The 27,507-nt window shown below is 40.6% G+C and overlaps 1 protein-coding gene across 1 annotated transcript in view; it reads left to right on the forward strand.

Annotated features, from left to right (window-relative positions):
- The window catches only part of akt1 (AKT serine/threonine kinase 1), a 141,811-nt gene that overhangs the window by 88,218 nt on the left and 26,086 nt on the right, over positions 1–27,507 (forward strand). Inside the window, exons 4-9 of the mRNA XM_062968556.1 lie at positions 5,994–6,105; positions 7,408–7,555; positions 9,798–9,929; positions 11,271–11,336; positions 17,722–17,790; positions 19,637–19,762. Coding sequence (XP_062824626.1) covers positions 5,994–6,105; positions 7,408–7,555; positions 9,798–9,929; positions 11,271–11,336; positions 17,722–17,790; positions 19,637–19,762 — 653 coding nt within the window. The remainder of the gene's footprint in view (positions 1–5,993; positions 6,106–7,407; positions 7,556–9,797; positions 9,930–11,270; positions 11,337–17,721; positions 17,791–19,636; positions 19,763–27,507) is intronic.

Consider the following 27,507-nt stretch of genomic DNA (forward strand, 5'->3'; position numbering starts at 1 on the left):
ACATCAAGATTGGATGGATCAATGTATTTATCAACTAATCTGTTGATCAAACTGACAACAAAATAATATAGGAATCAGTGTTTTGGTATTCCCAGAAACATGGGGCAGCCTCTTAGGACAGCAGAGATTGTTTTGGTGTCATCCTTCCAACAGCTTAGACACTTGTTTGTCCTTAGATTCAAACATAAATAGCATTCAGTTTAAAAATGTCATTAGCGTCATGACACTTGGATTGTAGGTTGCACACAAATGTCCCCACTAAATGAATCAGGATGATCAGATAATTGTTTGTTTTTTTGCACCATTGGATTTGCCCCAGTGATTGCATCTTGCATGCTCGGACACAGTGAAAGAAATTGATGGAAACTATTGGTGGTTACCCTAAAGCAGGCATGGGCAAACTTCGACCCTCCAGGAGATTTGGATTTCAACTCCCACAATTAGGAATTGTGGGAATTGGAGTCCAAAAGACCTGGAGGGCCAAAGTTTGCCCATGCCTGCTCTAAAGCCACTAGACCCCATCTGATCTTGGAAGCTGAGCCCTGGTTAGTACTTGGATGGGAGACTGCCAAGGAATACCAGGTGTTGAATGCTATATTTCAAGGGAAGGAACTGGCAAAAATATTTTTGAAAATCCCATGCCTAAGAGAAATGTGTGAAATTCATGGAGTTGCAATAAGTTGACAGGCGACTCAAAGGCACATGCACACACATATATTCGTTGAAGCTATTCCTTTGTTTCTGTTAATGAAACCTTGTTCTTTACTTTGTTAAAAGCCATCAATTTCAGTGAGATATGCTTCAGAATGTAACTCGTAGTGCATGGCAAGACTTTCCTTGCTCTTTGAAGTACTGTACAAGTTTTCCCCCCTCCTCAAATGAAGCTTTCTTCCTTTCTTGATGTGTTTTGTAATGATTGAGCAGGGTAATTAGATAGCATATTGTTCACTAAACAAAACATTTCTGTGTGACACACTTGAATTATAGTGGTTATTAACTGACAAATCTCTTATTATTCATCTTGCTGTGTGCTTTTGAAGATTGCTGGATCAGCAAGCTTAGCAAATATCAACAGGGCAACGCTGATTTAGAGGAAACATGTCGATTTTAATGGGCCTCATTCCTTTCGTTGTATCGAAAAACAATAATGGAATGTCACACTTGAGGTCAGAGTAATTCCGGGTGTTTGCTCAGTCTCTGCTTATGTCACTCCCTCTTTACTCTCTTAAATTTAGGATTGGGGATCCTACAGCCCTCACAGTCCTTTACTGTTGGCTAGGCTGAGGAAGACTGAAGGCAAACCAGAGTATGCCAAGTATTCTCCGCTTCAGCTTTAGATTATAGCCATCTCTCCATATTTGCAAGTTTATCATTCATGGGTTTGATTATGTATTTCATGAATACATTCTCTGTAGGAACTTTTAGGCCCACCATTGTAGCCTTGTGGGCAACTCCCACTATAGTCCCAATTGGAAACCTATAGTTTCCTAGAGAATACATTTCTGTAGGTAATTGTAGTTCCTCCTGCTTGGTGATAGGAGAACAGCAAGGAGATTGCAATGCTTAACTCCATAGGAAGAGAATTCAAGAGCCTAGGTGCTTTCATAGACAAGGTCCTATCTTGTGATCCTACCAGCCATACCTGTGAAGATGGTGGGACTGAAAGGAAGGCCTATGCAAGGCGGTTGAAGTTGTTAATTGCCATCAAGTCTAATTCTATTTAAGGCGACCCCACGAATGATAGAACTCCCAAGTCACATGCTTATCAATAGGTTCATTTCTTCCAGATCCAAGACTCTGGCTACCTTCATTAAGTCTATCCAGCTATCCAATTTTATTCTTTTCCTACCTTGGCATGCATTCTTTTCTAGTGAGCAATGCCTTCTCATGATATGGCCAACATATGACAGTTTCCGTTTAGTCATCTTTGTTTCTAGTGAAGCCTGATTGGCTCTAGGATGCATTCCTTTGTCTTTTTAGCAGTCCTTAGATCAGGCATCTTCATACTCCAGCCCTGCAGTTGTTTGAGCCTCCAACTCATAGAAGCCTTACCCATCTTGCTCAATGGTCAGGAATTCTAGGAGTTGGAGACCCAAACAGCTGGAAGGCCAGAGTTTGAGGCAACCTGCCTTAGAACCCTTCTTTAGCACCATATTTCACATTTCTTCCAATCAGTTTTCTTCACTGTCCAGATTTCACAGTCATGCATAGAAATCGAAAATATGATGGTAAGTCAAAGAGCCTGTCTAGTTCATTGTACATGTAGATTTATTCCCCATTCTGTGTCTATAGTCCAGAAAACCTAGAAACACTGCCAATCTTGACTAATCAGTATCTCCATGTGGAAAATGTGGATCACATAGTTGGTCCTCTCTTTTTCTTTCTGCTGACAGGTATTCACTTAGTTTCTTGGTGATTTTTGTGTAAATCTGCTCAGACCCTGCAACCAGTAGCCATGCTGACTGGAGATTATTGGGGTTATTGGTTAAAAAGTAGGTTTTCTGAGTCGTGAATATGATGAACAATCCTTTTGAATAAGCAATACTAACTTCTGCAGAACCATCTTGGTCACAAAGGAGCTATGCATCCCAAGCAACTGTGTGAACTAAGGTTACAACTAATGGTATGGCAGAATAAGCACTTTGCAAGTGCTTCTTACTTATTGATTCCTTATGATGCCATATTGATTATATGCTTTGCTTTATTGTATCCTTCATGAGCTGTGTGAAATGTCAGGTGTAAGTTTTTGAGGAAGCCAAATAAATAAAACAAATGGTTCACAGCCTAAAATAAATAAATAAATCTTTGTGTCTTGGTTTTTAGGCCTGTTCCGGGGGTTTTGGGGGGGGGGGGCACTGATTCAGAAAATTGCATTGGATAGACTGTAGCAGTTCTAGTTTCTTAGATATGGTTATCATTGTTTTCGATGGGCAAGGACATGGCAACTAGTATATGGCATATGGCATATGTTCTGTATCTCAAAAACTAGAACTGCCAGAGGAAATCTGGTGCCATTTTTGGAATCAGCAGATCCAATATATCCAGAAGCAATGCTAATATTTGAGGTACCAAATGTGTGTTGGCCAGTGTTATCCATATTTGTTAAAAGTAGCTGCAGCTTTAGTTGGGATAGTATTAGTGATTTCAGATGTGTTGTTGAAGTTGGATTCATTGTTCCCCAATTCACATTCTTCCTGGCGGAGTTGGCATTTGCCTGGCAAGAGGAGGATGCTGTATGATAATCCAGAGTTTGATAGAAGGTTGTTTAAAGACTATAGTTCCCATATCCCTGTGGGTTTGTAGCCTAAGTAACTTGATAAACAGCAGTTTATGACCACACAGACCTCTTGATTGTCTGTAAATGGACCAATGAGCAGAGTCATTCTTTTAGAGTAGAATAATTTTTTTTTGCACCCTTCTTTGGTTTGTGAAGTCACAACATACTCCTGCAGTATCAACACTTTCTTTATTGAGTCTTTTCTTACTTTCCTTGTGGTGCTGGTTTGGACTAAATGGGGAAAGTGAGTTGCTTATCTCATTGCAACTTCTCCTTTTCATTACTTGTTTAATACCCTCTTTAAATCTAATTGTGTTCTTTTAGTAGGATGTGATATAACCTTGGCGTGCCATGAATGAAAATCTGGATCTTCTGGATGATTTTTTGTAAAAAAAAAAAAAAAAAAAGTTACAAAAGTAGTCATTGAGAACTTCACAATTTCAGCAGCAAATGAGGCAGAAAGTATGTGCCCCGAATCGCAGTAACTGAGAATGAAAGAGGAGATGAGGGGTGGGAAAGGGATGAGGAGAAGAAATCCAGCCAATGGCAATAAATATTTAATCTCGCTGTAAGTATGCAGATTAAAAGCTTTTAGTTTTAAAAGCAAGCATGCTCTTTAAGTTGCCGCACTAATAACGTTACCCTTGACAATGCCAGAGTAGAAGTGGCAAGCATCCAAAAAAGTGTGCGACTGCAAGTCCAAGTGAATTGGATTCTCTTGATAGTGGATCATGTTTATGTCTTCATTAATGCCCTGAGATTTCAAACCTACTGTGTAAGCAGGACTGTTTCCCTGAAGGCCAGGTTAATTTAGCGCTTGGTGATAACTCTTTAAAAGAATTTTTATTGGCTGACAGTGATGCAGAGTTATGTGGTATGTGCAGCATTTCTGATGCTACTCACTGCAGGAAAGAGGAGAGGTGACCTGGCATGGGATAGCTTCATATTTCTGGATGGCCCGTGAGGTCTCTTCCAACTCTATGATTCTATGATTCTCATCAATTCTGCATTCCAGCAGCTGATCATCACCAGGCTAGTACTGGGCCATAACTGAGTTACTAGGATTTGTGAACTTGTTTTTTGCTCCTCAATGTTGGTGAGATTCTTTCTGATCTTGGGGTCTCACCCTCTGGCTTCATTTTGCTTAATTTTGGATTATCTCGTCATAATATTTTCAAGATACAATAAGATTGTGGATGATATGTTCCTGGTCAGAACCTCAAACATGACTGAAAGTCAAATGCCTTGAGATTCTTCAAGTACAGGGATGCGTACTTTCAGTAATACCAGCTTTCTTAAGTTTTGCTCTGCTATTTGAGATTCTTTAAACAGATATTCCAATGATTGAAGTTGGAAACTTTTATACACAAAGAGTATACTCTGCCACTTGATTCTGGCCCAACCCTGTACCAAACGTGCTCTTGCTTTGTTTTCTTCAAGCCGCTACTTCATTTTTTCCTACTCAAGTTCACTTTTTCCTACTCAAGTTAGTTTCTCATTCTGAGAAAAATATAATGGGCTTTCCTTGCAACAATTACTTCCTTCTCCATGAGCTTCATTGCGTAAAACCATTCAGTTGCTTTTGTCCTTCCCCAGAATGACTTTTTCCAACAATCCAGTATCTTTGTACCTCAATATACTCAGTTTCATGCCCTTTGAGTGGTGGTCAAAAGCAAATACCAATATTTCTTTATCCTGACACCTGAAGAAAAAAATCTCACTGTCCTGTAGCTGCATCAGTAGGAATACAGTGTCTAGATCAGTGGTTCTCAACCTGTGTTGAGGTGTTTTGGCCTACAACTTCCAGTAATCCCCGCCCATTTACCAGCTGTTAGGATTTATGGGAGTTGAAGGCCAAAACATCTGGAAACCCACATATTGAGAACCCGTGGTCTAGATCAAGGGAAATAATAGTCTCACTCTATTTTACTTTGGTCAGACCTGATCTGGATTACTGGGCACCTTAATTCAAGAGGGATATTGACAAGCTGGAACGTGTCCAGAGAAGGGCCACCAAAGTGATCAAACGTTTGGAAACCAAGCCCTATGAGGAACAGATGAGGAAGTTGGGTCTGTTCGGTTTGGATAAAAGAAACTGAGGGCAGACGTGATTGCCATCTTTAAATATTTGAACACTGTCACGTTGAGAAGGGAGGCTTGTTTTCTGCTGCTCTGGAGACTAGGATACAAGGGAGCAATTACTAATGATGGTAAGAACTGTTTGGCAGTGGAATATGTTGCCTCAGAGCATGGTGGAATCTTCTCTGAAGGTTCTTAAGCAGAGGCTGGATGGCCGTCTGTTGAGGGTGCTTTGATTTTTGTGTTCCTTCTAGAATATGTTGGTGGCTTCTCATGAATACATCTTGGAGCGACTGGGTAGACACAGGAATTCAGTGCAAATTTGTGCACTCTTCAACTTTGCTACACCTCTGTCCTATGAATAGTGACCTTTATGAAATACACATGAGGCCTTTTTACTGAACTTGTATTGATCTGATGTTTTGGGCCCAGTTTGAAGGATCTTCCATAAAATCAAAGATTCTTGCCTCTAAGCTGCTCTGTTCATCTGTAGCCCCGTATACCGCCTCTTCTGAAGAGCTACTTATGGAGATTTTCATGCCTGATTAATCGCAACAGTTTGCGAGATAAGAATAAAGACAAATGATTATTTAAACCTGCTTACTTACCATGACTTTCCTCTCTCGATCTGTGTTAGAGTGCCAGCTGATGAAAACAGAGAGACCTAAACCAAACACATTCATCATCAGATGCCTCCAGTGGACCACAGTAATTGAAAGGACGTTTCATGTGGAGACTCCGGAGGAGCGGTATGTTTCCTTCAGACTTAAATACAAGAGCAACTTGCAAAAGCAGATGTAAACGTTCAGCATTATTAGTGTGCAGCTCCTGCTCAAAGCTTTTTTATTGCTTTGGGACTGTGGGCTTTAGAGACTGATTTTCTTTGGAGTTCACTTTTGTCTCCTGCTGCGTGGGTGGGAGAAGAAGGGTCCTCATACCAAGAATTGTTTTTTCTCTGTGTGCATGTGTGAGCACACACAAATTTTATGTATCTACAACTATATTGGAGCCTCCGGTGGCTCAGTGTGTTAAAGCGCTGAGCTGCTGAACTTGCAGACCGAAAGGTCCCAGGTTCAAACCCGGAGAGCGGAGTAAGCGCCCGCTGTTAGCTCCAGCTTCTGCCAACCTAGCAGTTCGAAAACATGCAAATGTGAGTAGATCAATAGGTACCGCTCCGGTAGGAAGGTAACGACGATCCATGCAGTTATGCCGGGCACGTGACCTTGGAGGTGTCTAAGGACAACGCCGGCTCTTCAGCTTAGAAATGGAGATGAGCACCAACCCCCAGAGTCAGACACAAGTGGACTTAACGTCAGGGGAAACGTTTACCTTTACCTTTTTTTACAACTATATTAACCTCCCCCCCCCCTTACTTACATAAGTGCCCCAGTAGTATAATGGACTACAACTTCTAACATCCCTTCATTAACTGTGGGAGTTAGAGACCAACTCATCTGGTGGACACTAGGTATACCAAAATTGGGAGATACTTTCCAGATACATTGGATTAAATATCCCATCATGTCATATAAAACACCCAACTGTCATATAAAACATGCAAATTTATGTATAATATCCACGGTAACACAGAGCAATGATAGCATACATTTCTTTCCCGATTACAAATAAGAATAAAAAGAGTAACTCCTGATGATATGCCTGCTATTGCCTTTGAAAGTTTTTAAGTGTTCTAATTTCAGAGTAACTTAGGAGGAATTCTTCTCTTCCCTGTTTGCAATTCAGACTTGAAAGGTCTGGTTTTCATTTTTTCTGACACAAGATTGGTCAGAGCACAAAGCAGAGGGTGTTATTTTTCTTGCAGTGGCTGATAAGACCTTTGAATTCCTTATTTAGAAAGATTCATAACCCCATTCTCTTGTTTACTCTTTCCTTGTTTGAGATCTGTCTGTTATCGTCCGTCTAGTCAAATGTTTTTTCTGCTATGGCCATCAGATGTTCTTGAGGGCCTCTGGCAGAGAAGTATGTCACATCACTTGCTAATTGTGCAATTCCTTTTCAAAACTACTTCTGGTGATGTTTGTTTTTCTCAGGGAAGAATGGACAAAAGCCATCCAAACCGTAGCAGACAGCCTTAAAAAGCAAGAGGAGGAAATCATGGATTTTCGATCGGGTTCCCCCAGTGATAATTCAGGTGCCGAAGAAATGGAAATTTCTATGACGAAACCAAAACACAAAGTAGTAAGTATTAGGTTACTAGGGCAGCCTTGCCCAACTTGGTGCCTTCCAAATGTGACCAAAAACTTCCTCCATCCAGCTGCCATAGTTATTGGAGAAGGATATTAGGCTGCCCTACATCTGTCATGTCTTGAGATCCCTTGGAAGCTTTGCCAATGTGATACCATCTCAGTGATACTAAACTTACTCTCATGTTCCTGGCAACTGGCATACGGATGTTTCAGGTTGTGTGTTGAAGTATTGAGAACTCCATCCTCTATATGGGAGTCTCTCGCAAACCTTACAGCTGGCCTGAGCAAATATCTTGTTTGCCTTCTCATTTTTTTCTTACAGATGCAATTAATCTTTTGTTTTTGCATCTATTGCCAGCATGACCTTGTTGTTGGCTTACAGAATTCATCTTCTTAAATGGGTTGCTGTGAGTTTTCCAGACTGTATGGCCATGTTCCAGAAGCATTCTCTCCTGACATTTCACCCACACCTATGGCAGACATCCTGAGAAGTTGTAAGGTTTGTTGGGAACTAGGCAAGTGGGGCTTATGTATCTGTCGGATGTCCAGGGTGGGAGAAAGAACTTGTATCTGTTTGAGGCAAGTGTGAATGTTGCGATTAATCACCTTGATTAGCATTGAATAACTTTGCAGCTTCAAAGCTTGGTTGCTTCCTGCCTGGAGGAATTCTTTGTTTGGAGGTAATTACCAAACACAGCATTGCCCAAACACGAATCAAAGAACATGAAAGGCACTGCAGACTAATTCAACCAGAGAAGTCAGCCATTGCAGAGCACTCGATAAACCAACCTGGACACAGTATATTATTTGAGAACACCGACATGCTGGACTATTTTGACAACCACTATTTCAGACTACATAGAGAAGCCATTGAAAACCACAAGCATATGGACAAATTGAACAGAAAGGAGGAAACCATGAAAATGAACAAAATCTGCCTACCAGTATTAAAAACTTTAAAATCAGGACAGTAAATAAAAACAACACTCAGAAGACAGGGGAATTTCAGTCAAGAAACAATCAGGGCCAGCTAATCACCTCCCAACAAAGGATTCCCCAAGGTAGGAAGAAGTCAGGCCTTGAAGCTGCAAGACTATTCAATGCTGATCAAGGTGATCATTTGCAACATTCACACTTGCCTCAAACAGACAAGAGTTCTTTCTCCCACCCTGAACTTTCCACAGATACATAAACCCCACTTGCCTAGTTCCCAACAAACCTCACAACCTCTGAGGATGCCTGCCATAGATGTGGGCAAAATGTCAGGAGAGAATGCTTCTGTAACATGGCCAAAGAGTCCAAAAAACTCAGAGCAACCCAGTGATTCTGGCCATGAAAGCCTTTGACAACACACTTTCTTAAATTTTTCTACTTGGGACCTCTTTTGTCCCAAGAAATGTTTACATGGTTTCAGGTATATGGGTATATAAATAAATATCAGTATAAATAGTTATAAAAATTACTGATGACAAATGAACATTTGCAAGGCTTGCTAAACAGGTGTGTTTTTATGTAGTGCATGCAGTCCCCAAGTTATGAACAAGATAGGTTCTGTAACTTTGTTCTTAAGTTGAATTCTTTTGTAAGTCAGAACAGGTACATTTTTAAGTGTCACGCCAACCATAGATAGATAGATAGATAGATAGATAGATAGGTTTGAATAGTATAAGGAAGGGTTAACATCTCTATGGTATTTGTTTTGCTCTCTGTGCCCCTGTTCAGAAGATTTCACCTCACTTTCTGTCCCCGTGAGAATTGAATTTTGAAAAAAATGGCTCATCGTGGAAACAAAGATTGGTGAGAAAGCTTCAGTGGAGACACCTTTTCCCCATGATAACTCTTTCAGGAGTGGATTTCCCTTCCTAGGAGTAGGCTTCTCCCACTTCTGTTGTTGTCAGGACCCACCGTTTAAGAAGTAGTGCTCTAGATTACTTTTGTGAGGAGCAAGAGGCTGAACTCGTTGGATTTTTGGCTTCACCCAGCAAGGCTCTACTTCAGCTATCATAAACATTTAAACAAGTTTGATTCGTATCTCTAGATTTTGTGATAAGCTCTGTTATGGGCATACTGCTCTTCCAGGAAAGGACAATTCACAGTATTGACTTGATTTGGAAGATAACTGGCAATAGCTGGTCTCCCTGTAGTACAGGATCTTCTAGGATATTGATCATTCTGCCTAGTTTGTATATTTTTTTAAAGTTTCAGCTGTAACCTTTGAATTGTGTTTCCAACAGACTATGAATGAATTTGAATACCTTAAGCTATTGGGGAAAGGTACTTTTGGAAAAGTCATCCTGGTGAAAGAAAAAGCAACAGGACGGTATTATGCAATGAAGATTCTGAAGAAGGAAGTAATTGTTGCAAAGGTAGGATCTGGAGGACTGTTTTAACTTTGAATATGTTTTAATGGTTTTTAACTGGGAATTTTTAAAATACTGTTTATATTTAATCCTGTTGTAATGTTCACATACAGTAGAGTCTCACTTATCCAAGCCTCACTTATCCAAGTTTCTGGATTATCCAAACCATTTTTGTAGTCAATGTTTTCAATATATTGTGATATTTTGGTGCTAAATTCGTAAATACAGTAATTACTACATAGCATTACTGCGTATTGAACTACTTTTTCTGTCAAATTTGTTGTATAACATGATGTTTTGGTGCTTAATTTGTAAAATCATAACCTAATTTGATGTTTAATAGGCTTTTCCTTAATCCCTCCTTATTATCCAAGATATTTGCTTATACAAGCTTCTGCCAGCCCATTTAGCTTGGATAAGTGAGACTCTACTGTATTTGTACATTTTAAATTGTATGCTGATGCCTTTTATTTTAAACCACTTTTGAGCCTCCTGCAGGAGAGAGAAAGCAGGGTATAAATATAATAATAATAATAATAATAATAATAATAATAATAATAATAATAATAATAATAATAGTGTCAGCCCTGGTTCCTGTTCAGTTGAGAATGGAGTGAATAAAGGGAAGGTAAAGGATACCTGTAGGAGCCCCCAGTGGCACAGCAGGTTAAACTGCTGAGCTGCTGAACTTGCTGACCGAAAGGTCGGCAGTTTGAATCCGGGGAGTGGGATGAGCTCCAGCTGTTAGCTCCAGCTTCTGCCAACCTAGCTGTTTGAAAAAATGGAAATGTGAGTAGATCAATAGGTACAGCTCCGGCGGGAAGGTAATAGCGCTCCATGCAATCATACCGGCCACATGACCTTGGAAATATCTATGGACAGCGCCGAATCTTCAGCTTAGAAATGGAGATGGGCACCAACCCCCAGAGCCAGACACGACTAGACTTACTGTCAGGGGAAAACCTTTTATCTTTGTCCTTAAAGGATACCTGTAATAAATGCATCAGTTCCTTCATCTTCACCCGCACGAAAGTGGGAAAAGTATGAATTGAAAAAATGTGTGTGTGTGGGCGGGATGTTATTCAAGAGAACTCTTCTGTAGAATCTATAGATGCTCCAGGACAACTCTGATTATTTCAGGTTCACATTCTGTCATACTTTCAATCTTTATTTCCTTTGAGTGGGAGTTTTATGATGAGAGTTACTTTGACTTTAAAACACTTTCTTTTGCAAGACTCCTAGGAATGCTACTAATCATAATGTGATCTGTGAATTTTATTTGTGCCTCTCAAAATCCTATTACTCTGGTTGTTGCTATAACCCATCACTTCTTTGATTGTACTGCAGGATGAAGTGGCACATACCCTGACAGAAAACCGGGTTTTGCAGAACTCTAGGCATCCTTTCTTAACGGTAAGCATTCTTACATTTACGTCTAAAAGAGAGGCTCACCTTGGTTGTTTTCATTAGCAGAGGTGGGCTTCGGGCAGTCTAGTTCTTTCCAGATTGGATTGTGATGAAGTACAGAAGTCTACATAGGGACCACCAAACGCAGCGCCCAAACGCGAGTCAAAGAACATGAAAGGCACGTCAGACTAACTCAACCAGAGAAATCAGCCATAGCAGAGCACCTGATGAACCAACCTGGACACAGTATTTTATTTGAGAACAAGGAAATGCTTGACCACTCCAACAACTATCATGTCAGACTACACAGAGAAGTCATTGAAATCCACAAGCATGTGGACAACTTCAACAGAAAGGAGGAAACCATGAAAATGAACAAAATCTGTCTACCAGTATTAAAAAAAACTCAAAAATCAGAACAGTAAATTAGTAGCAAAACTCTGAGACATGGAAATTAGTGGCAGCTAACAAAGGATGCCCCCAGGCAGAAAGTAGCCAGTAGATGAAGCAATTCAATGCAAATTAGGGTGATTAACTGCAACATTCACGCTGGCCTCCAACTGACAAGAGTTCTTCCCTCACCCTGGACTTCCCAGAGCCAGAGGATCAGTGAAATTGTGAGACCCTCTAGCCCTAAAACTGAGGGGAAGGGGGGCATAGAAAGCCCACCCATGTTGGTCAATGGGACAAAAGTTTTCATTCATTAGGACGTATAAACGAAGCTGCTAATTCAGAAAGGCCCAGTTTTAGGAAGCAGCGCTTGAAAATGAAAATGGCACCATATGAATGAAACAAACAGAAACGGATAGCAATTCTGTGCAAAAGCACAAGACTAGTGGATTCCCAATGAGATTTACCAGAGTTGGAGAGGGCAAAAAAAAACAACCTTGTTATGAATCGTGAAAATAATGTCTTCTAAAACTCATTAATACTTAGGGGTGTCAGTTATTTATTATCTGAATCCAAAGCTGTGACTCTTTTGAATACCCAGCTGTAACTTTGAGGCTAGTGGCCAAGACAAACAAGGTGGAGTGTGTCCTAACAAACTGCCGGTTCTCGTGATGTAGGAATGTGTGTGATGTTGGAAACAACCACTTCCCGCAGGGGAGGGGTAGGAGGAAACAAGTAAGAGAGAAACCTCCCCCCCCCCCCAACACACACACACCTCCTTTAATGTTTCTCTGCACATTCTGTGCTTGCCATTTGAGTGCAGGTTTGTTTTGATGAAGTGCTTTGGCTGGCTGCCATCCATGAAACTGCAGCAAAGAGCCGGAGGAAAGGGGAGGGCAGTGTGATGTTTTGCTTGATGTCACTGTGTCACGTAGGACTGGAAATATCCATTCTAGACCTTGTGAGCTGTGACTTAGGGATTTGTCTTGAAAAAGTTATTTTCCAAGCTCTGCGGCTTTCTGTATCTGAGCTGTGGCTGTTGCAGGAGGGCCTTGGTTTGACTCCAGGACCCTGCGTGGATACCCAAATCCATGGATGCTCAGGTCCCATTATATGCAGTGTTGTAGTAAAATTGTGTCCCTTATATTAAATGGCAAAATTGAGGTGTACATTTGGGAATTTATTTGATTTTGGGGAATATGTTCAAGCTGTGGTTGTGGAATTCAACGATTCAGGATCTGTGGATATGGAGCACTAACTATACTTATCCTGGCTGAGGCACTGAGCCCTTCTTCAAACCTCATACTTTACAGATGCCCATTTCTCTCCTTGCCTTTAGTAGATCTACCTGCAGTTTTCTTTTTTTCTTCTGCTCCCATTCTCTTTTTCCCCTTAGCATCCTATATAGCAAATCCACCTGGCCACATCTCTCTCTGGGTATTTTCCATCACCGATAACTGGGTGATTATTTAATTTGTTTTTTATTTGCAGCATTAAGTAAGTAAGTAAATAACTTTTTTTTTCTACCCCGCCACCATCTCCCCGCAGGGACTCGGGGCTGCTAACATGGGACAATGGCCCGAAAACAGTAAACAAGTACAACAATTAAAACATATTACAATGAATAAAACACAGTAAAATCATATTATGCAAACAATATATTACATTAACCAATAAAAGCCCATTAAAACATAAAGTAGGTAAAAGTAAAATAAAATACAATGAACCACCAGGATGGTGGAGGGGGATAATATGGAGTGGCCAAATTGAACTAAAGTGCCATAGTAAAGTTATAAAGTGCTTCGGGGCAGAGGACAAAGTACAACTATTTCTTGACCGTTAGGTGGGGATAGACGTCCAATTTATATTCCGCCTTTCTCACCCTGAAGGGGACTCGGGGCCAATTACAGAACATACAAATGCGGCAAACATTCAATGCCGTTTTATACACAAAATAAGACAGACAATTGTACATAGATATAGTATATAGGCTTCTCCCATCTTCGGCATCTTGGAGGCTTGTTCTCAGTTCCGGCCACCGGGGGGGAGGTGCTGTTGTTCTATCTCCCTGCCGAAGAACTTTGTAAACTTTCCTCCTTGATCGAATCGCCAGCATTTTTCTGGTTATTTCCTCTGGGTGCCTTTACAATACTTCCCCGCTTTTAAGGGGTACCTATTTACATATATTTTACTTTCATACCGCTAGGCCAGGAGCTCACCCTGAACTGTCAACTTTTCTATTAACAAGATTTATTACAGCTGGTGGTTTAACCTGCTGTGCTAAAGCCTGGCTGGTGTTGTTTGTGCCTTTGTTGATAGACTAAAGTAACTATATGTAATGATAATTGGAAGGAGTGGGGTATAACTGCATTTGGTGGGGACGAGAGAGAGGGCCTTCTTGGCCGTGGCTCCTCAACTCTGGAACTTCCTCCCCAGGGAGATTAGGTTGGCTCCCTCTCTACCTTCCTTTAGGAAACAACTGAAGACTTGGATGTTTCGGCAGGCCTTTGGAGATACAGTCATTAATTAATCCGCCCCAAAGGGTTTTTAATAATCTATCCCGTTTTTATTACGATTTTACAATTTATGTGTTTTAAATGCAATTTTTTATCCTGTATTTTTGTTTTAATTGATATATTGTATTACTGTTTTATCTTTTTATAGTGTGATTTGTATTATGTTGCCTATGTTTTGTTCTATGTTGTTTGGGCCTCTGCCCCATGTAAGCCGCCCCGAGTCCCTGCGGGGAGATGGTGGTGGGGTATAAATAAAGTTTTTTTATATATATTATTATTATTATTATTATTATTATTATAAAACTATCATTATATGTGTGCCAGAATCAGAATTATGCATGCCATAGATAATTTCTGATTTCTTTATATGGTTGTGAACGCTGATGGGAAGAGAATTGGTCCATTCTTGAATGTGGCATTAGAAGATGCATTGGAAAAGAGGTTTTACAGGTGTCATGAACTGCCATAAAAACCAGTTCAATGCATCCTAGAACAAATCAAGGCAGAATTCTCCTTAGAAGCTAAGATGGTGAAACTGAACCTATAATACATTTTGATGTCGCATGAGAAGGCATGGCTATTGGAAAAACAATGTTTAATAGAAGATGAGAAAAGCTACATTACTGGTGGCTGGACTCAGACAAGGAAGCCTTGGTCCAAGTTTGCAAGACCTGAGCAGGGCTGTTGATAACAGGACATCTCTTATTCATGAGGTCATCGTAAGTCAAAGCTAATCTGAAGCAAATAATACCACAGACACACAGTTCTTCTGGTTACTTAGCTATCAAGGCAGCAATATTTTCCAAAATCCTAATGACCACACAAAACCCTTCAGAAAATGTTCCCTTATTTGTGAAAGGGAAGAAACACCATATATATTACAAACTGTGATGTGCTCAAGGAAAGTGTCCCTGCTCCTCTTGGAAATATTCTGTCAAACAATACCAAATAGAAGTGTCCTTAGTAGATACAACCTCTCTGCTGCTTGGCCATAAGCAAAGAGAAGTTGTATCTACTACGTACACAGTTTGTGTCTCTTCTCTTAGGAATGACATAGAAGTTTTCCAAGTTCGATAGGCACTTCAATGGATTTCCCTTGTTCCTGTTCTAGACCAGCCTCTTGGGGAGGACAGACCATATGTAGGATATCACCATTGAAAAGCTTCTCCGTGGGTTTGTTCTACTTGGGTTTCTTGGAATTGTTTGGCTGGCTTTTTCCGGAATTAAACATGATAGATAGATCCCTACTCTGATACAACAAGACTGTTTATTTGCTTTATGACTTTTATTGGGATACACGTTTGCATAATCTTGGGTGGTTTTTCTTGGTAAAACCACCCAGTGTCCTTGTCACATGCTTGTGTCTTATCTCTCCTTCTCCAGCTTCTGAATATACTTGGGTTCTTGGGGGTTTTCTCTGAATAGAAACGCCCAAGATAGTATTAGGTCTACTTCGTTCTGCTTTTCCTTTATTATACACTAGCTGTACCTGGCCACGCGTTGCTGTGGCGCAGTCCTTAGTGGGATTTTCTTCGTGGCATGGAAGGTGGCATAAAGAGGATTCCCCGTAGGTATGAAGCAGCCAGGCTTTGATGCTGCAAGGCTATTCAACGGTATTCAAGTTGGCCGAGAATGGAGTCCCCTAGGTATGAAGCAGCCAGGCTTTGATGCTGCAAGGCTATTCAATGGTATTCAAGTTGGCCAACAATGGAGTCCCCTAGGTATGAAGCAGCCAGGCTTTGATGCTGCAAGGCTATTCAATGGTATTCACATTGGCCGACAATGGAGTCCCCTAGGCATGAAGCAGCCAGGCTTTGATGCTGGAAGGCTATTTAATGGTATTGAAGTTGGCCATCAATGGAGTCCCCTAGGTATGAAGCAGCCAGGCTTTGATGCTGCAAGGCTATTTAATGGTATTGAAGTTGGCCATCAGTGGAGTCCCCTAGGTATGAAGCAGCCAGGCTTTGATGCTGCAAGGGTAATTAAAGGGTATTAAAGTTGGCCATCAATGGAGTCCCCTAGGTATGAAGCAGCCAGGCTTTGATGCTGCAAGGCTATTCAATGGTATTGAAGTTGATCGACAATGGAGTCCCCTAAGTATGAAGCAGGCAGGTTTTGATGCTGCAAGGCTATTCAATGGTATTCAAGTTGGCCGACAATGGAGTCCCCTAGGAATGAAGCAGGCAGGTTTTGAAGCTGCAAGGCTATTCAATGGTATTCAAGTTGGCCTGGAGGAGGTACCTGTGACTTCCTCGTCGTTGGTGTGGTTGGCTGCCGTTTTTCCTGACTTAGAGAAGAAGCTGAGGAGGGTGCTCTGGTGAGAGATCATGATGATGGCGGCGAGTGAGGGGAAGGAGGCAGCCAGAAGGAGAAGCTGGGGCTCCGGCTCCCAGGGGGGCGGGGCTTGCGAGCAGGGCGCGCGCGGGGAACAGCCGTTGTCGGCCGGCCGGGAGTGACGTCATGGGAGGGGGGGTAACAGAGAGAGGGGAAAGGCAAAGCTGGGCATTCCCTCTCCCGCCCTTGTTTTGGAGGTGTGTGGGGTGAGTGGATCCTGTGGAGGTTCTGACCCGATGTTTTGTTGTTTCAACCTGGAGGCGTGGATAATGGATTCTGTTGTCAAATTTGGAGTTTGGAGGGTGTTTAGTTTCGTTGTTTTGCTCGGTGCCGCGATTCCATCACTCTTTTATATATATAGATGTTTGTACTACTCTTATTATGGGTTGACTCTCCTTATCCCAAAATCTTCAGTGCTTCAAAAGTATTGTTGGAGAATATGATGGATTTTCTTTCTGATGTTTCAGTGCATACAAACTTTGCTTCATGCTCCAAATGTATTTAAAATATTATTTATAAAATTACCCTCAAGCTAAGGTAGATATGATTATAAATTAATTTTGTGTTGAGACTTGGATCTCGTTTCCCAGATACCTCATTATGTGTATGCACATATTCCAGTATATATAAAAAAAGTAAAATCCTGTAGTTTGGGAAGGCATCAGCATTCTTTGGCCAAGAAAGCTAAAGACCTTGTTAAACTCAACTCCCATGATTCCATAGTATTGAGCCATGGCAGTTAAAGTAGTGTCAAACTGCATTAATCCAACAATGTAGATGCACCTCTAAATCACCCTCAGTATGGGATGCTGGCTGGAAATGGTGGAGAGAGGATTACAGTCTGGCATATTAGTACCATGCAGTAGTTCTGTGAAAGATACCAAAATATTCCTCTAAATTGATTGAAAATGAGTGGATTAGAGAATAAACTTTATCATTTTTCAACTCTTGAGGACATCAAAATAATTACTGATGATGAAAAAATAGAAATGTTCCCTTTGGGGAGTGGGCTTAGGTGTCCCAGTGGCCTGTAAATTGAGAGCTGTTCTCAGAGTTATAATCTTTCCAAGAAGTGCTAATAACTTGTTCTGAACACTTGACAAATGCATGTAAAAGACCTTTTTTAAAACAAGGATTTCTTTTTTATGTAGGCTTTAAAGTATTCCTTCCAGACACATGACCGGTTGTGCTTTGTAATGGAGTATGCTAATGGAGGCGAGGTAAGCATCACATGCACTGCAGTCAAATGGCCATATGTGCTTCTTGATGTGCTGTTTTAATGGGTTGTGGGGAATCTTCAAAGTTTGTCATAGCAATCCCCTTTAAGAGGATGTGTATTTATTGGAAATGGCAACCTCCGAAGCCTTTCACTATTTATTTGTTAATGTTTATATTTGCTAACCTGTATTCTATGTATATGTTGATTTGCCAATTTGACTGACCTCTTTGGTGTGAGAGGGGTTATGTTCAGACTCAGGACTCCATTTTGTATTCAGTATGTGTTTGGCCTTCAATGAAAGCAGATGTATGTGTCCAGACCTCAGTGGAGGTGGATGCATGTTGCTACTTAGAGACTTCAATGGATTCATGTATGTTTATGGACTTCAGTGAGTACAACTATACTAAAGACTATGGATTATTGATTAAGAATTACACCCTGTGAACTCAACACAGAGAGAAGCTATATCCAATCTATAACTGAACTGTAATAAGAAATGTGCCTGTATGGTGAATTAATACAAGATGTTTTATGAGTAAACAAGATATGTTATATTTCAAATAAGACTTTGTTTTTTATCTCCAAGTACATATTTTAAACTAAGGCGTTTCAAGGGAATGTGTATGTATTGGGCAATTACAACTGCAATTACAATTACAAAGAAACAACCACCCCCTGCTAACCATATATATATTTTTAGTGGCATGTCTTTGTCCTTGGCAGTTCAAAGACATGGTTCTTCAGTTTAGCAGCTGAGTTACCTGTGTGCCATTACATAAACGCTTGTGAATATTATTTGTTCAAAGAGTTGACTTCTAACAAGGTCATGCTTTTATTGACTAGTGGTTTTCAAAAGGTGGTCTCCACATATCATGGAGATTCACATTTGCCAAAAGGATATGTGCCCAGAGACTGGGTTCAGTTATTTCCAGTAGTGTTGTGAGTGTTGGGTATCAAGTCCTACTCTCTAAAACTGGCAAAGCCAAATCCCCTCTGAACAAATCGTGCCAAGAAAACCCCATAGTAGCTTAGGGTCAGCTTCTATAGTCTCTGTATCAGACATGGGCAAACTTACTGGCTATTAGGAATTGTGGGAGTTGCAGTCCAAAAAATACCTGGAGGGCCGAAGTTTGCCCATGCCTGCTCTAAATATTTGCAATGTAAAATAGGAAAAAGTAATTATAATCCAAAACATCTGGAGGTTACCCAAATTGGGAACGGCAGCTATATAGCTTTAAAAATAAAAGTTTTAACAAGTGGCAATAACAAAACAAACTGTATAAGGCAGTATTGCAGAAGGGCTGGTATAAAAAAGCAAATCTATGCCAGTTATTTTACGCTTCATCATTTGCAAAAATGGACTTTTATGAGTGTGTAATTTGAATTACCTTAAGGCAAAATTGTAATTTCCTTGATGCAGAAAGGACACAGCTTTGCTTGTACATAGTTCTATATAAACCGATCCAAAATTAAAATGAAGGGAAAAGAACCTGATCGGCGGGTTGTGTGCGTTTGGCACAGGATTGTTCAAGAACCCTGACTGAGGCATTCATCTCTCACTATTTTTGTGTGAATTGAAAGAGTTTGAAAATGTCTACAGTCAAACGGTTTATCCTAGATCAGATTGTCTTTCAAGATGTCTCTCCTGATAGGCAGCACCAGAGTCTCAGATGAGACGTCTTTCCTGTTGCTTATGGGTTAAAAAAGAGAGAGACATTCAGGTATGAAGCTTCATCTTCCTGCATGCAAACCATGTGATCTATCATTGAACAATGATCCCTCTTTAGCTGCACATTTATGCGGGAAATTTGTGCAAACTTGATACTAACCAGTCTGTGCCCTTTCAGCTGTTCTTCCATCTGTCACGTGAACGTGTGTTTTCTGAAGATCGTGCCCGGTTCTACGGAGCTGAGATTGTATCAGCGTTGGACTACCTACATTCAGAAAAGAATGTGGTTTATAGAGACTTAAAGGTACGCAGAGAGAAGGTGACGGATGTGTCCTGAAGGGCAGTTCTTGCATGATTATCCCAGAAGTTATTTTTGTTTGAATTGTCGTGCTAAGTAAATTAGTGAAACCTAGCTTGTTTTGATATTAATACCTGGAGCTCAGATGTCAGAGTGGTTGCAACCCCCCTGCTTTCATTCCTTCTTTTTCGTTCCCTCTCATACCTTTCCTCATTTAATTTCCTTTCCCTCCTTTTTCTTTCCTCCCCACTTCACTTAGCCCTGAAGACTTCAATTCATTTAGAGTAGCCAGGTATTCCTTGACTACGCCTTTACCTATTTTGAGTTGAATTTCCGCTCACTATTTATTTGTCAATGTACATACAGTAGAGTCTCACTTATCCAAGCCTCGCTTATCCAACGTTCTGGATTATCCAACGCATTTTTGTAGTCAATGTTTTCAATACATCGTGATATTTTGGTGCTAAATTCATAAATACAGTAATTACTACATAGCATTACTGTGTATTGAACTACTTTTTCTGTAAAATTTGTTGTATACCATGATGTTTTGGTGCTTAATTTGTAAAATCATAATGTAATTTGATGTTTAATAGGCTTTTCCCTAATCTCTCCTTATTATCCAACATATTCGCTTATCCAACGTTCTGCCGGCCCGTTTACGTTGGATAAGTGAGACTCTACTGTATTTGCTAAACTGTATTCTATGTGTATTTTGATTTGCCAGTTTGACTGTACCTCTTTGGTGTGGGACGGGTTATAGACATGTGATTGTACTGAGCATGTTTAGATTCAGGACTCCATTTTATAGTATGTCTGCTTTACACCTCAGTGGAGGTAGATATTCTGTCCTCATATAAAACACAAACACACCAATTATAAACTGCCAAAGGAAAACACTAAATGCTGCAAATAACAGTGCTACCCCTCCATCCCTGCTCACTTAAGATAGATAGATAGATAGATAGATAGATAGATAGATGTATAAAAACTTGCCACCTTCCTGAACAAAGACGATATAATAAAAATATGTTAAACCTCTCTATAATATATTATTTAAATTGTATCTTCTGAATTAAAGTCTGGAAAAAATGTAATCTTTAAATCCTGTAAGCATAATTGTCTCCTGTCTTTTTCATAAAATACAAAAACAAATCCCAGTGTGTTAAGAAATTGTCCAATGGGCTTTTCTCTCTCACTAATCAGAGTAGATAATGTGTGCATTTCCACCATTTCAATCTCTTTAAATTTCTTTAAATCAGCATATGCAAATGAGCAGTGGTCAGTTTAATCTCTGCATGGGTGAAAGCCCTTTATTGTGTGCAGAGAAAGCCTGTTGAGACACTTTGGATCATTTGTAGTTTTCTATCAGTTAAGGAAAGCAAATTTAATCAGAAATTCTCAAGTTGTCAGCAAGTTTAGTTGAATAATAATTTGTCTTTTAACAACAGCAAAAAAGTACGTTAGTGAAGTTGTACGTAGGTACCTCTTGGAAATAGGAATATTTCACAAATTGATGATATACAAACCTGATGTGCTGTTTATATAGATTTTAAAATGGTCCCTATCTATTATTCACAGCTTTTTCGCTAAGCAATTTTTCAGTTAAAACATACAGATAAATTTTTTATGCAACATATTAGGATTTGCTCATAACATAGATGTAAGGTGGTGGCTATATGTCATAGAATCATAGAAGCAGGAAAACCGCATTCAAAGCAACCCCGACAGATGGCCATCCAGCCTCTGCTTAAAAGCCTCCAAAGAAGGAGCCTTCACCACACTCTGGGGCAAGAGTTTCACTTCTAAATGAAGTTCAGGTGGAATCTCCTTTCCTGTAGTTTGAAGCCATTGTTCCACGTCCTAGTCTTCAGGGCAGCAGAAAACAAGCTCCCTCCCTCCTCCCTATGACTTCCCCTCACATATTTGTACATGTCCCTCATCATATCTCCTCTCAGCCTTCTCTTCTACAGGCTAAACATAATAATAATAATCTTCATTCTTATACCCCGCCTCCATCTCCCCAAAGGGACTCGGGGCGGCTTACATGGGGCGACAGCCCAGGCAGATAAAATATGAAACATAAAATACAGCAGTTAACAAAAACCACGCGCAAATGGGAATAAACAATTAACATAAAGATAGCAAAAACATTAGTAAAAAAAAAATGTTAAAAATGACAGTAGAATCATAAAAACGAACTGGGCAAAGTGCACTAAGCGAGTTTTGTAAACCTGAGGTAGCTGATAAAGTGCTACAAAATCGTGGAAGATTTGGAATGGGGTAAACCCTGTGGTTATAACAAAACAAGGTGCAACCAATCGGAAAATGGACACCAAAGCAAAATTTATCATGCAGATGGGGAGTTCTTATCCACAGGCCTGTGTGAAGAGCCAGGTTTTAAGGCTCTTCCTAAACGCGGTCAAGGTGGCAGCTCTTTAAGCCGCTCCTCATAGGGCTTGTTCTCCAGACCTTTGATCATTGTAGTTGCCTTCCTCTGGACACATTCCAGCTTCTCAACATCTCCCTTCAATTGCGGTGCCCAGAATTGGACACAGTGTGATTCCAGGTGTGGTCTGACCAAGGCAGAATAGAGGGGGAGCATGACTTCCCTGGATCTAGACACTATACTCCTATTTATGCAAGCCAAATTCCCATTGGCTTTTTTAACCACCACATGAAATTGTTGGCTCATGTTTAACTTATTGTCCACGAGGACTCCAAGATCTTTTTCACACGTACTGCTGTCGAGCCAGGCCTCCCCCATTCTGTATCTTTGCATTTCACTTTTTCTTGCCTCAGTGGAGTATCTTGCATTTGTCCCTGTTCAACTTCATTTTGTTAATATCGATCCATCAATAAGAGGATGTATAGGAAATTTATATGGCCCAAGCAATAAAGAAGCCTTGTGGCCTCTTACTTGGTTTTATTTGGAATACTCTTCCAAGGTCGCTAGCCCACTTCATCAGATGATGCTCATTCTTCTTCTCTCCTCCGCCACCCTCTCCTTTGCGCTTTCCTCACTTTATGTTTGGCTCCCTCACGGATAAAGCCAAGCTGAGCTTTTTTTTTGCTCAGGGAAGATAGGCAGTTGCATTCAACACCTGCGTACGCTGGCATTGTCATCGGTGGCTGCCATGGATACACCTCCTCGGCCTTGGAAAGAAATAGTGAAGAGGCAGTTCACCCCGCGTAGACAAACCCACACAAACACTCCTTGTTCTTTCTGCCCACGCAATTATTTCCCTTCTTCAAGTGGGGCTGCAGTTGCCATTGCCAGCTAATCGCTTGCCCTTTTCAGGTCCCTGAGTGGGAGACTGATAGTGAAAACAGTCGTGCATCCATCATCATGTCTTTCTGCTTCGTAAGGCGAGACCCCATATTGTTTCTTTGTCAGAGAGAAACCCACTTTGTCATATCAATGATGGTGAAATTGCTCTGTCATAAATCAAAACATCTTCTGATTTCTTGACTTGGGAGAGTGGCTCTCAGTGAACTCTTAGATCCTCTAGTTTAAAGCTACATCCCTGAATAACGCCATCAGAAGTGTCCATAACATAGAAGCATAGAGTTGGAAGAGACCACAAGGGCCATCCAGTCCAATTTCTGTGTACTGTTGTGAAAAGCTGGACGGTGAAGAAAGCTGAAAAAAAGAAAATAAACTCCAATGGAATGAAGTGCTGGAAGAGAGCTCTATAGATCCCATGATCCAATGGAAGGACAAATTTATATGGGTTTTACTGCAAATCAATCCTGAGCTCTCTCTAGAAGTCAAAATTACTAAACTGAGGCTATTGTAAATAATAATAATAATAATAATAATAATAATAATAATAATAATAATATCTATTTTGATTGAAGTCAAAAATCAGAAACTCCTCAAAGCACAGCAAACAAAAAATCAGTACAAGAGAACTGCACTACAAACTAGAGCTGACAGCTGGCACAACAAAACATTGCATGGAAAGTTCCTTGACAAAATTGAAGGAAAAGCTGACAAGGATAACAACTGGCTGTGGCTCACGAATGGGACACTGAAGAAGGAGTCCAGGAGCAAGCCATCAGAACAAATGCAATTAAGGCCAAGATCGAAAAATCAGCTGATGACCCAAAATGCAGACTGTGCAAGGAAGGTGACAAAACCATTGATCATATCCTCAGCTGCTGTAAGAAAATCGCACAGACTGACTACAAACAGAGGCACAACTATGTGGCTCAAATGATTCATTGGAACTTATGCCTCAAGTACCACCTGCCAGCAGTAAAGAACTAGTGGGATCACAAACTTGCAAAGGTAATGGAAAATGAACACGCAAAGATACTGTGGGACTTTCAAATCCAGACTGACAAAGTTCTGGAACACAACACACCACCAGACCTCATAGTTGTGGGGGGGGAAAAGGTTTGGATTATTGATGTCGCCATCCTAGGTGACAGTCGAATTGGTGAAAAACAACAGGAAAAACTCAGCCGCTATCAGGACCTCAAGATTGAACTTCAAAGACTCTGGCAGAAACCAGTACAGGTGGTCCCGGTGGTGATGGGCACACTGGGTGCCATGCCAAAAGATCTCAGCCGGCATTTGGAAACAATAGACATTGACAAAATTACGATCTGCCAACTTCAAAAGGCCACCCTACTGGGATCTGTGCACATCATCTGAAAATACATCACACAGTCCTAAACGCTTGGGATTTGTGATTTTATGATACGAAATCCAGCATATCTATCTTGTTTGCTGTGTCATACTATGTCATTGTGTCAATAATAATATCTGCTTTATTCTTATAACATGGGGACCAAGCCCAGAATATTCACAGAATTCAAAGTACGAAATTAAAAACATATAACAAAAGCAGTGTAATTAAAAACAATTAAAACCAAAGAAATAAAAACATCATAAAATACATCTATCAACTTCACAAAACTGAACAGTGGGCCTATTGAGAATTACAAGGGAAGGCCAGGGCTTGTGCAAAACACAGGACAATAGGACCAGGACTGGTAATAAAGTGCTGGAAACCGGAACAATAAATAAATTAGGGGTGGGCAGAGATAGTTACAAGCTAAACTGTTATCAAAGGCACATTGAAACATCCAAGTTAGCACTTGGGCCAACTTTCCCTGAAGTAGGCTGTTTACTGCCACAGCTAACTGCTTATATTGGTAAGAGTTTTAAGAGGACTTTAACCTTTATAGAAGTGTCGGACGGGCTGAGATGTTCTTGAATGAGTTCCAAAATCTTCTTTTATGTAGCTCTGATTCGCTGAAGAGCTAGAAAGTCATTTCAGGTTTAACCAAGAGTTAGCATGAATTGCTGATATATTGGGGGTTACTATGCTTAACTGATAAGCTCTTCTTGGCTGATAAATTGCTTTCCTAGGTTTGGGTGCCCCCTCGTTAGTTGGAAAACATGTTAAAATGTTTATTTACTTCTTATTGCAAATTCCTGTAAAATCTCTTAGCATATTTGGAGTCTATTGGGGTTTATTGTTGGGGTGATGCCGATATTTGATCTCGATGTGGATCTTGATATTCTTTGTTAACAGCTAGTTTAGCCTACAGCACACGGTATCCCCAGGCGGTCTCCCATCCAAGTACTAACCCAGGCCCGACCCTACTTAGCTTCCGAGATCGGACATGTTCAGGCGGCTATGGACATAGGCAATAGCTAGTTTATTTTAAGATTTGTTGTAATGTAGGTTGTATGTGTATGAGTCAAGCGTGTTTGTCAAGTGTTTTGATACAGTCGATGGGCTAATCAATAAAATGTACTCTTCTGAGCAGGTGTTGTCTTACAAGAGGCATGTTTGTGTTTAAGAAGTTCAAATGCCCCTTCTCATTAGGTTGTTATTATTGTTTTTAATTAATTTTTAATTCAAAAATAGAGAAAGCAAAATTAAAGAAAAAGGCAACAACACAAAAAGTGTTTCATAATTTATAAAACTAAACTATGATAACTTAACTATATTTAACACTACCACCCTAACATAAACTTACACTAATAAACACATTATTGACACACAATCACTAGGACTGTTCTACAAATCTCAAGCTCATTACCTGTTTGGTTGCTGTGACTTTTCCAGACTGTATAGACATGTTCCAGAAGCCACACCCACATCTATGGCAGGCATTCTCAGAGGTTTGTGAGGTCTGTTGGAAACTAGGCAAGTGGGGTTTCTACAGGGTGTTGGAAATTTAAATGGTGAATAGGGAGTACTTTTTCAAACACCCTGTATATCTGTGGAATGTGCAGGGCGGGATAAAAAACTCTTGTCTGCCTGAGGCAAGTGTGAATGTACCAACTGGCCTTCTTGATTAGCATTGAATGGCCTCTCAGCTTCAAAGCCTGGCTGCTTCCTGCCTGGGGGAATCCTTTGTTGTGAGATGTTATCTGGCCCTGATTATTTCCTGTCTGGAATCCTCCTGTTTTCTTTATTTACTGTCCTGATTTTAAAGTTTATTTTAATACTGGTAGCCATATTTTGTTTATTTTATTGTTTCCTCCTTTTTATTGAAATTGTCCATATGCTTGTGGATTTCAATGGCTTCTCTGTGTAGTCTGGCATAGTGGTTGCTAGAGTCCCACCCTGCACATTCCACAGATATATAAACCCCACTTGCCTAGTTTCCAACAGACCCCAACAACCTCTTAGGATGTCTGCCATAGATGTGGGTGATACGTCAGGAGAGAATGCTTCTGGAACATGGCCATATAGCCCGGAAAACACAACAACCCAGTGAATCCAGCCATGAAAGCCTTCAACAACTCATTACCTGTTGATTTTTACTTCTTAATTTCCTATTCCCTTTATGTCCATACTTTTACTTTTAATAATGCTTTTAATAATTAGAAAATCCAATAGTTCGTTTGTCCCCAACTTTTGAGTTTGAGTTTGGGGCCCCTGGTGGCGGCGTAGTGTGTTAAAGCGCTGAGCTGCTGAACTTGCAGACCGAAAGGTCCCAGATGCAAATCCTGGGAGCGGAATGAGCGCCCGCTATTAGCCTCAGCTCCTGCCAACCTAGCAGTTCGAAAACATGCAAATGTGAGTAGATGAATAGGTACCGCTCCGGCGGGAAGGTAACAGCGGTCCATGCAGTCATGCTGGCCACATGACCTTGGAGGTGTTTGCGGACAACACCGGCTCTTCGGCTTAGAAATGGAGATGAGCACCAACCCCCAGAGTCGGTCACGACTGGACTTAATGTCAGGGGAAAACCTTTACCTAATGCTTTTAATAATTAGAAAATCCAATAGTTCATTTGTCCCCAACTTTTGAGTTTGATACTACTTTAATGGCTAAGTGCTATAGAATCCTGGGAGTTGTAGGTTTGCAAGATCTTTACTCTTCTCTACTAAAGAACACTGGTGCCTCATCAAACACTAAATCACTGGATTCCATCCAGTCAAGCCTTGGCAGTTGAAGTGGTGCCAAACTGCATTAATTCTACAGTGTAGATGCACCTAAAGAAATAGGAAGAGCTGGTTGTGTGTTTCCTTTGCTTGACTCCTTTTAATTCTTGGAGAATGAGCCCTGAAATCCCTGCTGCAGCCTGACCGCTCCAAAGATTTATACCTCTGTTCCCTCAGCCCCTTAATGCCCCCTGGCTGAAATACAGGAAAATAATTTTGAACTGGCTGACAAGAGTATTGCAACGCTTCCCGTGAATGCAGCGTTTTGTCGTTATTTTTTATTCCTGAGTCACTTTATTAGTGATATTTCTGCAATAAAAACATCAAGAAAGGG

This window comes from Anolis carolinensis, chromosome 1 (genome assembly GCF_035594765.1).
Source record: "Anolis carolinensis isolate JA03-04 chromosome 1, rAnoCar3.1.pri, whole genome shotgun sequence".
Taxonomy (NCBI): domain Eukaryota; kingdom Metazoa; phylum Chordata; class Lepidosauria; order Squamata; family Dactyloidae; genus Anolis; species Anolis carolinensis.